The sequence below is a fragment of the Stegostoma tigrinum genome, chromosome 25, assembly GCF_030684315.1.
Source record: "Stegostoma tigrinum isolate sSteTig4 chromosome 25, sSteTig4.hap1, whole genome shotgun sequence".
In the NCBI taxonomy this organism is placed as follows: domain Eukaryota; kingdom Metazoa; phylum Chordata; class Chondrichthyes; order Orectolobiformes; family Stegostomatidae; genus Stegostoma; species Stegostoma tigrinum.
In genome coordinates this window covers 18,069,997-18,083,846 of record NC_081378.1, presented here as the reverse complement: position 1 = coordinate 18,083,846, position 13,850 = coordinate 18,069,997, and the positions used below count along the sequence as shown (strand labels likewise).

At 40.8% G+C, this 13,850-nt stretch overlaps 1 protein-coding gene across 1 annotated transcript in view; it reads right to left on the bottom strand.

Moving 5' to 3' along the window:
• Positions 1-13,850, bottom strand: part of snd1 (staphylococcal nuclease and tudor domain containing 1) — an 879,367-nt gene that overhangs the window by 82,003 nt on the left and 783,514 nt on the right. Inside the window, exon 20 of the mRNA XM_048553925.2 lies at positions 3,486-3,555. Within this exon, the coding sequence (XP_048409882.1) occupies positions 3,486-3,555 (70 nt within the window). The remainder of the gene's footprint in view (positions 1-3,485; positions 3,556-13,850) is intronic.

Genomic DNA, 13,850 nt, shown 5'->3' with positions numbered 1-13,850 from the left:
CTCCTCCAGTGAATCACAGCACAAAAAGTGAAGGAACAACACATCTTCAGGCTCAGCATTTTTCAGCCTTCTGAACATAATATTGAGTTCAACACCTTCTAATTGTGAACCACTCCCAATCCTTCCCTTTCTTTTAGCTTTACTTGTTACATTCTTTGTTTTCATGTCCTCTCTCCCCTCTCCACCCAAGTAGGACTGAATTCTTTCTTGTCTGGCAATTAGACACACCATTGTTCTGCCATTGCCACATTCCAATCACTTAATCTGAATTATCAACATCATTTCTCCCCAGCACTCTCCACCCCAACTCCTCCAATTATAGCATAAATGCTGCACCCTTTCCACTTCACTTCAACTCTGAAGAGGAGTCATTTAGACTTGAAATGTTAGCTTGCTGTCTCTGCCTGATCTGCTGTGACTCTAAAGGGTCTAGGCCCAAAATGTCAGCTTCCCTGCTCCTAAGATGCTGCTTGGCCTGCTGTGTTCATCCAGCTCTACACCTTGTTATCTAAAATTGTTGTTTTCTCAGCAATCTTCAGTTGTGGAGCTCAGTATCATTTACTGTATCACCAGGAACTGAACACTGCTACATTTTTCAGATCTAGTTTTAGCCCAAATTGTACCAAGATAAATTAAAAAAAAACAACTCCTTCAACTCAATTCAAATTCCTTAACAACATCAGCATATTTATTATGAGTGGTAACATTACAATGAATGTACTGTATGCAGTCATTGGGTCCTAGCCGTTCAGTTCATAAAACTTTATTCTGTGTATTTCTTTAATGTACAGGTCTGACTGATTTGATTTTCATGAGTCTGAAAGAAACTGCTTTTGATGCTGATGTGCTATTATTCTTAGTGTGAAATATCTGTAGGTGAACAGAACATAGAATGACAAACCACACAAATATGTCATTAGTTCCTTTGTCCACTGGATTGATGATAGATCACAAATTTATATATTAGTTACAATGTTATAAATTAGTGGCCAGATAACACAGTGATACAACTAGTATGACATCATGAGCTTTGGGTTATGAGACTGCACATTTGATAATAATTACGGTCAATGCTTTCCTATCCCAGGTGCAGTTGACAGAAACAAGAATGCTTCCACCTTATTTACAACTAACACCGACAAGATTGATAACTGAAAGGACAGCAACATGTGAGCAGGTCATAAGCGATATGCAGCTTTTGATAGTTTCAGAACAGTTGGGTACTGTATTGGCAACCTTCAATATCTGTACAGATCTACCAGAATGTTTATTTGCCACTTTTATTCACTTAAGCTGACTTCTTGTCAATTCCACTTGAGTCAGAGTTGTAGAAATTTCAAGTCCTTTCTTTGACTTAAGGAAATAGATTAATTCTGTTAACAAGAAGAACTGTCTGTGTTACAACACTCAAATACTGATTTTTCTCGTGAGCTTAGACAGCACATGTCTGTCCGAGCCAGGCCTGATCCCAGCCGTGTGTGTTCCAGTGGTTGTTAGTACATAGTGATTGGGAATGAGAACCAAACTTTTCTTCATATTCAGTCTTGCCACGTAGGCATCTCTGGCTAGGCCAGCATTTATTACCCATTCCTAATTGCCCAGAGGGTAGTCAAGAGTCAGCTACATTGCAATGGGTCCCAAGTGACACGAAAGACAGACCAGATAAGCTGATTTTGTTCCCTAAAAATATTAGTAAACCAGTGGGTTTTTATTGACAATTGATAGTGGCTGTTAGGCCAGCTCTTAATTCCAGATTTGTCTGAATTCAAATTCCACTATCTGCCATGTTTCCAGAATGCTGGGCTTGGGTTTCTTGATTGCTGGTCCAGTGACATTACTGTAACATCACCACTTCCTTTGCATAGTAGACAGGGGCAGTAGAGAAATTCTTTATTATACAGGTAATGCTGGTGGGACCACATTCATTACAATCCTTGAGGTAAAGGTAGTTTTTCACATTCAATTTGCATTATCAACACATGAAATTTGCATTATTTTCACATTAATATTTTGTACTGATGGAGCTCCAGTAATTATATTAAAGAAGGAATTTTAGGATACTGGTTCAAAAGGTGAAGGAGGAATGCAATTTGTACATCCAAGTCACGAGAAAACCCATTTGGCTTGGCATATTCTCACAACCAAAATGTTGATATGGTTGGTCCATTAAGCTTATGGTCAATGGTGATCCACGAGCTCCACAATGTATGTATTTGGTGATGCCAATGTTCCTATAGTTAAAGGGAAATTTCTCTTGCTTGAGAATGTCATTACTTGATACTTATGTGTCATGAATATTAATGACTGTCAGCGTAAACCTTATGTTGTACAGGTCCTTTTGCAGGATGACAAGAGCATCTCCCGAAGCTGCTGAGGTTGGATCCTTGGGTTATGATGACATTTAGCTGATCATCTTTCCACTGCCCTTAATTTTGCTGGTATGTTAAATGCCAAATTTTGTGAAACGTTATCTCATCTCTACTTGCCTTGCAACTATTATCCTCCGAACTCTGAGTCCACTTTACTTAAAAACTGGAAATCAAGCTTGTGTGTTTTCTGTCAAGTGAAGGAAAAAGCTTGGATTCTGGCCTGAGTTTTACTGCTTCCCTTAGTACTGATCCAATTTAATCAGAAAACCTGGATAACTAATGTTTCCACATTATGAGAGGAAAAACGTTCAGAAGCTGAGAAGGTGGGTTTCCATTAACTGAAGAATTTGATGTCCAAATGTATTCAGAAATTGATTGTTGGTTTTCTCAAAACAAGATTGTTTGCTCAAAAACAGACAGGACAGGCCCGTGTCTTTTTACAAAACAGTAAAAAGAATACAAGAGGAAGAAAAGGAAATTGCTGAGTCTGCTCAAATCATTCAGGGGAAGTGATTCATCACAGGAAGATATTCCACATGCTGCAGACAGATAAAGTTAACTCCTTTTCTCTGGTATCAGGTGCTGCCTAATTCATCAGAAGGATGAAAATATCAGCTTTCTGCATTGATAACGTGTACGAAAGTAGTATACTGGCGTGTGTGGGTACATGGGGGAGGGGTGATTTGGGATTTAATACCTCCATGTGTTTGTTTAAATTGAGGTTACAGTCGATCAAGAAGAATCACTGCAAAAAGGGATGCATTTTTATTTGAAATTCAAAAATGAGAAAATTTACATAACCATGATCTGTGGCAGATGTACTATGAGAATCAAACTCAAGGCATGTTAGTTGCAAACACATTTTATTGCGAAAAGGAAAAGCAATGCTGCTACAGCAGCCAGTGTGGGAAGATGACTACTTCAGTTTTATAAGCCTCTCTCTTTTGCAATGCAGCTAATATTCTTAAAAGGTTTTCTTCCTTATGCTGACTACCTTACATTCTTACTGGCGACATACATCATTTAGATTAAGAAAGGTTGTGTCAGGGTAAATGAATAAAAGTCATTGTCACTAGGCGGATGCTCCAAAGGTCTTAGCGGATTTCAAGTACTTACATTGCCGTAATCAATATAGAAGACATGGACTTTGGCAGGTGATTCAACCTTTTCCACTCGAGCTCTGTACCTATTTTGAAAACAGAACAGGAGATTCATGAGACAAGTTATTATGGGACCAGTTCACAGTAAGACCTGCAGCCGAGATCCAGCCCTGGTGCCAAACAAGTTATACAAGTAGAAGATATATGACAGAGTCTGCTGTTAAAATCATGTTGTCTGACTTTGATACACTGATTTTATGTGGCAGCTCCTACTTTGCATTAACCTGACAGAAATGAAGCCGGTTAATCTGTTCACAGCTGCTCTTCCCTTTCCTGTCACTCTCATTTGAGTCTGGAATTCAGCTCTTTGTCCATGATTGAGCCAAGGCTGTAATGAGGTCAGGAGGTGAGATCCTCTGGTATAACTAAAGCAATACTTCCTTAATTTTGCAGTAAATTCCCCTCAATAAATTATAACTTTCTAATTAATTGCTGGACTGTATACTAGCCTTGTGTTTCATGCACGAGGATACCTGGATCCCTTCGTATCTCAGAGTTCTGCAAGGTCTCCCCATTTATGCTATTTTTATAATAATGCTCCTGTTTTCTCACTTCAGGCCAAAATGAATAATATCATATTTTTCCACATTTTATTCAATTTGCCAATCATTACCCTTTCATTTAACAAATTTATATCTTTTTGTAGCCTCCTTAGTTCCTCTTCACAACTTACTTAGCAACCTACCTTTGTGTCATCAGCAAACTTGCCTATCATATCTTTTGAGAATTCAATCAAGTCATTAAAATTTACAAGCAGTTGAGGTCCTAGCAGTAATCCCTGTGGCATACCACTCCATTCATTACATCATGCAAATCTGGAAAAGACCAATTTATGCCTATTCTTTGCCTCCTGTTAGCTAACCAGTTTACGAGCATGCTAATGTTCTATGCCATGAACTTTTCTTTGCCACATTAATGTGTTTGCTCATCAGGGAAGACGACAGAGACATGGACGAGCAATGCTATAGAGACATCTGAAAACAGAAATGTGAATTTTAAAACCTTAGCCAATGTACTCACTGACAAAGGGCATGATGGGTGAATTCAACTAGATGCCATTATAGGATTTGAGCAGAAGGGTTATGGATGAGCTTAAGTTTACAGAAGGTTCAAGATAGAACATGGATTGAAGAGTGCATTGGAATAATCAAATTTAGTGGCAATAAAAACATGGATGAAGTTTTTGTTTTACTGGCCCATACAGTTGTCTTATTATTACACAGTTTCACAAAGTTTTAATGGACATGTTGGATTGATTGGCCTTTTGCCTTTTTCTAATAACTATGGACAGAATTTAATGCTTGTAGTTTCAAATCAAAGAACTGCTCTCTGTTATAAACTCCCAAATACCCCAGTTTCACTTGCTTAATACAAAACTACAAAAAAAAATTGCAATTTTCCTTTTTGATTTGGGTGCTTGTTGGAACTGGTCCGATGGTTTGACAGCATAAATAGCCCTTAAGGACCTCGATAAAGGAGCCATTTGCTTTAATTGGCCTCCAACTACGACATAGAGAAGAATTATAAAAAGTTCATTCTGCACTTGACATGCTTTCAAGTAACCAAGGGTGTGTGTGCAGTAATCAATAGCAGGTGTGCATTTTCTGGTGGGGAGAAGAAAAGGGTGTGAATTGCTCTGAGGAGATCGTGCTAATTCTGTGTGAACTAAGAATAAATAGCTATTGTCTATTGTTTGATTTCTAGATGGAGAGATCAAAAGATAGTACAAATGATGTACACTGTGTACACCATTTGTACTATCTATCATTTAATTGACAGACCGTATTATCTAAGTGATTCAACCAGGACAGTAGAAGCAAAATCAATCAATATATTCAGAAAAGAAAATGGCCAGAATACATGTTTGGTGTAGGAAAAGTGGATTTGATCTCTACAGATCCTAAGGGAAGGGTGAGAGTTTGGCACATCTAATAACTTCTAGATAGACTGATCCTCAGAGGCAATATGTTACAGGATTATGTCAGTCCTCTTGAGTAATCTAGCATCACAGAGAAGTTGTGTAAGTCAACATTTGTTAAAAGCGAGTGTTGTTTTTGAGATCCGACTGTAGTTGAAAGATGATTCTAACAATTGCTGTCAGTCAGTAATTGATCTAAAGCAAATATCATTTCTGCACAGAATTTTATCATCCAACATTTGATAACCATTTTAGAAAAGTACACATTTAAGGGAGCAAAGTAAAGCAGAGCAAAATATTTGAACTCCAACAACCTCCTAGGTTCAGTCTTGTTTGTGGTCTAACTCTTCTGTGTACACTGTTGGTTGACTAACCCATACACCTACAGCCATAGTGGAAAAGAGCTGAAAATTATGAAGCGTTTAACATAGTTAGTTCGAAAGGTTTCAAAGCTTGTAACACTTGAAACTTTCACATTGTGACAATGTGCCCATCACAACAGTTGTGCAAAGCCTGTACCTGGTATCAGAGTTATTCATTTACAGCTGCCTCTTGTTGCCCTGCCCAGTTCCTGCAATGTCAACTGCAAGTAAATGGGCAGCAGCCCAAGTTGAGTGCTTTTCAAAGTCAGACCCTGATCACAGCACAGTGGTTCAGTGGTTAACACTGCTGTTTCACAGCTCCAGGGTTCCGGGTATGATTCTGGCCTTGGGAGATTGTCTGTGTGGAGTTTGCACGTGCCCTGCATGGGTTTGCTCTGGTTTCCTCCCACAGCCCAAAGATGTGCGGGTTAGGTGGATTAGCCATGGGAAATGCAGGATGACAGGGAAGTAGTAGCAGGGGTGGGTGTTGGAAGAGGTTTGGATGCTGTTTGGAGGGTCAGTGATTTTTCGATGGGCCAAATGCCCTGCTTTCACATTAGAGATGCTAGGAACCCACACCAATATTTCTTTTGTCATTATTCCAGAGTTCAGAGGTAATATCCTGAATTAGATAACGAAGTGTGGGGCTGGATGAACACAGCAGGCCAAGCAGCATCTTAGGAGCTTTTGTTATCTTGGATTGTCCAGCATCTGCAGTTCCCATTATCTCTGATATCCTGAACTAGCATCCTTTCATCCATCTCACCAAAATAACTTGTCACTCCACCATTAACTTGATTTGAGCAAGCCAGACAAGTCTGTAATTCCTTCAAACTACATTGTAGAAATGTGGTTACCTTCTGGGAATGCAACACAAAGTCATAGGAACAGATTCAAAACTGTTTAATTCTATATGTAGCTTCTTCAGGGAAGGTATAAGCACTGCAACACTAGTAAATGACACTGGTTTCAGAACTAAAGGAAGCACAAGTAGCTTATCAGAGGTGCTGTTTTTCAGATGAGACATTAAATCATTCCCTACCTGTCCTGTTAGCTGGAATAAAAGATTCTATGGCACTATTTTCAAGAAGAGAAGCCTTCTGCTCATTTACCTCTCAACCAACATCAAAAAAAGGATTATCCGATCATTATCACATTGCTGTTTATGCAAGCTTGCTGAGTGCAAATTGGCTGCACCATTTCCTACATCACAGCAGTGGCTACTTCAAAATTACTTAACTGTCTAGAGAGATCTTAGGGATTCTGATATTCAAAGAAGCTGCATAAATGAACATATTTCAGTTATATTAAGAAAATTGTGTGTTGGTCCAGCACAGGAGACTAAATTGTAGTGAGTACAATTAATTACATTGTAAATTAGGAAGTGATCACTTATTTATCTAAAAGGTAAACAACTAAATCGCCGTGGAAGGATGTAAAACTATTGGACAGTGGACTGTAAAGTAGCAAAATAAATGAAGTATTAACAATTTTTTTTGTCCGATGGAATGAAGTTTTGTGATCTGGGTTGCATGGTTTGAGAATGTGGTGGAAGTAGACTCTACTGTAATTTTCAAAAGGAAGTTGGATAAAATACTTGAAGGGGGCGCTAAATCAAAAGCTTTTCCAAATAACTGATACTGGCTCAGTGACCTTCCCCTGTGCTGCATCATTCTTTGGAAAATCAATAATTGTGTTGGCCAAACTTCGCCTCAACCTTATCTGTTTGTGTCTTCCATGTTGGTGCTGAATTGAAGTTTCTCAGCTGGTTGGTACAAGATCTGAGTGGCAAATGCAAACATAATTTGGGCACCAGGCAAAACTAATGCATATAGTCAAAAGTGTCAGCCCCGCAGGTGGTAAAGTATGAATGAGAAACAGCATACACTTGATCATTCAGTTAACTTTTCTGATTAATCTCCTGAGGAAGATGAATAAATATTGCAGGAGAAAGCTCCGACATTGGAAGAAAAGCTTCGGGACAAAGATTGCATTTTATAACCAACGCAATCCACAGAAAATGTGCTCACTGTTCCAAAAGAATTGCAATCATAAAGTCCCATTATCTGTCTGTATTGATGGTCATTCCCAACTAAATTCAAACAGTTGTTTTCCAAATAAGCCTTTTATTAAGCCCTCTTTTTGCAATTGGGAAATTCTTCTGTCCTGCTGTGGTTATAGATAGAAACTTGTTTTTAACCATTCAAGATTTTAACTCTTGATCTCCAGTTCTTAAGACCATAAGATCTAAGAGGAGAAAGTAGGCAGTTAAATGGGAACACCACCACCTTCAAGTTCCCTACACGACACTCACCATCCTGATTTGGAAATACATCACTGGTCCTGGGTCAAAAATCCTGGAATTCCTTGCCTAATGTCATTGTGGGTCAACCCACAGCAGGTGAGCTGCAGCCGTTCAAGAAGACAGCTCACCATTGTCTTCTCAAGGGCAACTTGGGGATGGCCAATAAATACTGGCCAGCCAGCAATGCCCATATCCCACAAAATGAATTTTAAGAAAAAACCTACTTATACTTAAGTGTGGAGCTAGAGGAACACAGCAGGTCAGGCAGCATCAACAGAAAAGGAAAGCTGACGTTTCAGTCTGAAGAAGGGTCCTGATCCGAAACGTCAACCTTCCTGTTCCTCTGATGCTGCCTGGCCTGCTGTGCTCTTCCAGATCCACACTTATCTCAGGCTCCAGCATCTGCAGTTCTTGCTATCTCATCTATTTCTGCTGTTTCTCTCCCGTTTTGAAAAGGATTTTACATTGTCAGTTTTCCAGTTCTCTGGGTCTTCTCCAGAATCACCAAATTCTTAGAGGATTACTACCAGTGCATTTGCTATCTCGGTTTCCACTTCAAAAATTTTTTTTATTCATTTCTGAGTCTTGGGCGTCGTTGGCTAGCCAGCATTTATTGCCTGTCCTTAGTTGCCCTTGAGATGTTGGTGGTGAGCTGCCTTCTTGAACCATTGCAATCCACCTGCTGTGGGCTGACCCACACATTAGGGAGGGAATTTCAGGATTCTGAGCGAACAACAATAAAGGAATGGCAATATATTTCCCAGTCAGAATGCTGAATGGCTTGGAGGGGAACTTGAAGGTAGTGGTGTTCCCATATATCTGCTGACCTTGTCCTTGTAGACGGAAGTGGTTGTGGGTTTGAAAGGTACTGTCTGAGGATCTTTAGTGAATTTCTGTAGTGTATCTTGTAGAAAGTATGTGTTGCTGCTACTGAACGTCGGTGGTGGAGGGAGTGGATGCTTGAGAATGTAGTGCTAATCAAGGGAGCTGCTTTGTCCTGGATTATGTCAAGCTTCTTGAAGGCTGTTTGGGTTGCACTCATCCAGGTAAGTGGGGAGTATTCCATCACACTCTTGACTTGTGCTTTGTAAATGGTGAACAGACTTTGAGGATTCAGGAGATGAGTTACTTGCTGCAGTATTCCCAGCTTCTGACCTGCCCTTGTCGACAGTGTGTTTAGTGGTGAATCCAGTTGAGTTTCTGGGCAATGATAACCCCCAGGATGTTGGTAGTGGGGGATTCAGTGATGGTTACACCACTGAATGCCAAGGGGCAGTGGTTAGATTGTCTCTTATTCAGGACAGTCATAGTCTGGCATTTGTGAGGCAGAAATGTGACTTGCCACTTGTCAGCCCAAGCCTGGATAATGTCCAGATCTTGTTGCCTTTGAACATGTACTGCTTCAGTATCAGAGGAGTCATGAATGGTGCTGAACATTGTGTAATCATCAGCAAACATCCCCATGTCTGACCTTATGTTGGAGGGAAGGTCATTGATGAAGCAGCTGAGGATGGTTGGGTTGAGGACACTACCCTGAGAAACTCCTGCAGAGATGTCCTGGAGCTGAGATGATTGACCACCAACAACCACGACCATCCTCCTATGTGTAAGGTATGACTTCAACCACCAGAGTGTCTTCCCCTGATACCCACTGATGCTAGTTTTGCTAAGGCTTGTTGATGACACACCCGGTCAAATGCAGCCTTGATGTCAAGGGCTATCAATCTCACCTCACCTCTGGAATTCAACTCTTTTGTTCATGTTTGAACCAAAGCTGTAATAAGATCAAGAGCTGAGTGGCCCTGGCAGAACCCAAACTGGACATCAGCAGGTGCTGCTTGATAGCATGGTTGTTGACACTTTCCATCATTTCACCAATGGGGCAGTAATGGGGCAATGGAGCCAATCTACCATCCCCTGAGAAAAAGAACAGGAAATGACATCACCAACCCAAGGAAACCTAAACATATAAATAGAAAGCGGGACATAACACCAGCGCTTCGTCGGAGGCTCACTGATGATGTTACCTAGAATGGTGACGAAACGTCTGAAAACTAACCTTCCAGCTCAGCAAGCAAACTCACATCCAGAATCTCAACCTGAGCTACAAATCTTCTCAAAACTCGGGGCAGTAATTGTCCAGGTTGGATATGTCCTTTTTTTCCCATGTACGGGGCATACTTGGACAATTTTCCACATTGTTGGGTATGTACCAGTGTTGTAACTGGGGAGTGACAGGTTCTGGAGCACAGGTCTTCAGTACTATTGCCAGAAAGTTGTCAGGGCCTGTAGACTTTGCAATAACTAGTGTTTCCAACTGTTTCTTGATATCACACAGAGTGAATCAAATTGGCTGAAGACTGGTATCTGTAGTATTGAGGACCACCGAGGTGGTCGAGATGGATCATCCACTCGGCGCTTCTTGCAGATTGCTGCAAATACTTCAGCCTCAACTTTTGCACTGATGTGCTGGGTTCTTTCATCATTAAGAATGGGGATATTTGTGGAGCCTCCTCCTCCAGTGAATTGTTTAATTGTGTGCTAGCATTCATGACTGGTATCGGCAGAACTACAGAGTTGGTTGTGGGATCGCTTATCTCAATCTGTCACTTGCTGCTAATGTTGTTTGGCATGCAAGTAGTGCTGTTTGGTAGCTTCACTAGGTTGACACCTCATCTTTAGGTATGCCTGATGGTTCTCCTGGCATGCCTTTCTGCACTTTCCATTGAACCAGGGTTGATCCCCTGGCTTGATGCTGATGGTTAAGTGGGGAATATGCTGGGCCTTGAGGTTACAGATTGTGGAGAACTGTTCGTGGCCCACAGTGTCTCAGGGATGCCCAGTCTTGAACTGCTAGACCTGTGCGGTCTGTCCCATTTAGGATGGTGATAATGCCACTCAACAACATGGAGGTTATCCTCAATGCGAAGGCAGGACTTTATCACCACAAGGACTGGTAGTCACTCTTACCAATACTATCAGAGACAGACGCAACTGCACCTGGCAGATTAGTAAGAATGAGGTCAAGTATGCTTTTTCTCTCGTTGGTTCCCCCACAACCTGCTGCAGACGTAGACTAGCAGCTATATCCTTTAGGACCTGACTAACTCAATCAGTAGCACTGCTGCCGAGCCACTCCTGGTGGTGGACATTGAAATCCCCCACCCAGAATATATGTTGTGCCCTTGCCATCCTCAGTGCTTCCTCCAAGTGTTGTTCAACATGGAGTACTGATTTGTTAGCTGAGGGAGGACAGTATGCGGTATTCAGCGGCAGGTTTCCTTGCCCATGGCTAACCTGAAGCCATGAGACTTCATAGGGTCTGGAATCAATGTCGAGGATTCTCCGAGCAACTCCCTCCCGACAGTATCCCACTGTGCCGTCACCTCTGCTGGGTGTGTCCTGCAATGAGACAGGATATATCCAGGGGATAGTGATGGCGGTATCTGGGATATTGTCTGTATGATTCCATGCATACGATGATGATGTCAGGCTGTTGCGTAACTAGTCCGTGAGACAGCTCTGCCAATTTTGGCACTAGCCCCCACAGATGTTAGTGAGGAGGATTTTGCAGGGTTGACAGGGCTGTTTCTGCGGTTGTTCTTTTCCGGTGCCTAGGTCGATGCCAGGAGATCTGTCCAGTTTCATTTATTTTTGAGACTTTGTAGCGACTGATACAACTGGATAGCTTGCTAGGCCATCTCAGAAGGCAACTGACAGTCAACCACATTGCTGTGGGTCTGGAGTCACATGTAGAACTGACTCGGTCAGGATGGCAGATTTTGTTCCCTGAAAGACATTAATGAACCAGACGGGTTTTTCTAATAATCGACAATGGTTTCATGGTGATCAGGAGATCCTTAATGCCTCAATTGACACAGCAGGATTCAAACCCTGATCTCCAGAACATAGCTGAGTTTCTGGATTAATAGTCTAGTGGAAATCACCCAACTTTAAGTATATGTTGGCCTTTAGCCCTGTTTGTTTTCCTAATTCATGTGCTTAAGTGCTAGTTATTGTGTTCAATCTCCCATGTCGCACCACAACTTTTTTTAGATGAAATGAAGTTCAATTCTACTGCCAGTCTAAATTTTTTAGGTTCCAGGATCAATCTAACATAATCAATGAGCTAATGAAAACAAATCTTCAACTCATTCGCTTTAACACAACAATGTGCTTCCAATTTTGTCAAGCCATGGGAGCAGAAAAATATCATCTGTGACATAGCTACTCGTCAAAAAAGCACATTTATCTCAACATGCTACTCTACACACAAAGTCAAGTTGTGAATGGAAGGAGAACAATTTCTTTCTGCAAAGGAAGAGGCCATTTGCCTACTGTGCTTATGCTGGCTCTGTGGAAAAAGTTATTACCTCACAGATGAGGAGGCTTGTCATAAATTCATTCACTCAGACTTACTCCTAACATATACCATTCTAACATCCAATCTCATGACAGCACTGCACATTGGAAACAGACGCCAGTTTTTGTTGCCGCAACTGTGACAAAAGTTTATCTGTCTGAACATACAAGTCTCTGATCTTTTACTTTTAAAAAGGTTCTAATATATGTTGCTGATATATCCTTTTAACCATTGTCAAATAGATAATCTCTTGCATATCGCTGTATAAAATTTCATCTGCCCAGAGGTATCCATGCAGAGATAAACATTAAAATTATTTAAGATACTTCAGTATGTTCTAATGCAACATCTTTCTGAATGAATCAACCAAAGTTGTCAAAAAGGTCTTTTTGACCATGTTTCGTGAAAACATGGGTCAGAGAAGTTCCATAGTAACTTTTGTGTGGACAGCTACCAAAGATGCTCTACAGAGGCATAATCAGATATAAATGAATTGTGAACAAAATGAAGTGTTTTGTTAGGAGTGCAACTAAAAACGTGGTCGAAGAGTTGGATTTTAAGGAAGGCAGATATGGAAAGACAGCGGGGAATAGATAAAGTAACTGAAAGCACTGGGTCTATAGAACTGGGGGCCATCAATCAGGGAACGTGGAGTTGAAGGGAGACAAGAAAACATCTTAGGTTAAAAAATTTGGAGAATTTGCAAAGGTGAGATTGTAAAGAAACTTAAAAACAAGGAAAATAATTTAAATTTTCAAATATTGAGAAATGAGGAATTGAGGTTCCTGCAGTGTAGTTGAGTGTATATTGAGTAGTGTAACTTTTCCTGAATTAACTATTTCCTTAGTTTCAGCAAATAAATATAATCTTCTGAGGGTTCCAGGCCTAGAGGAATTCCTCTGCAGAAACTTAAATTTCCTGGGCAATTCCTCCACAATGTGGGCTGATAAGGATTCTGCAGGGTCCTCATGTGCACCTCTGATCTATGTTGGAATAATGTAGGCCAGCGGAAAATCAAGATCTATTTTCTTAAAATGTTCGGATCGCATGTGCTCCATCTTCAAAAATGTTCAAGGTCATTCTAAGTAGTAACGGCAGCAGCAGAAAGTGAAGGACAGCCAAACCGGGTGTGAATAACAACTGCAGGATAAATACTTGAGGAGCAGACCCTGGCCTGAGGTCAGTCTGAGCAGTAGCAGGGTTGTTATGGTGGATGATTTTAACTTCCTTTATAATGACTGGGGAAACCTTAGATTTCTTGAAATAATGTGTAAATAGTTCAACTAGGAAAGTGTCATATAGACCTGGTATTTGGGAAATGAGACTGGCCAGGTGATCAAAATTTCATTGGGAGAGGATTTCAGGAACAGGGT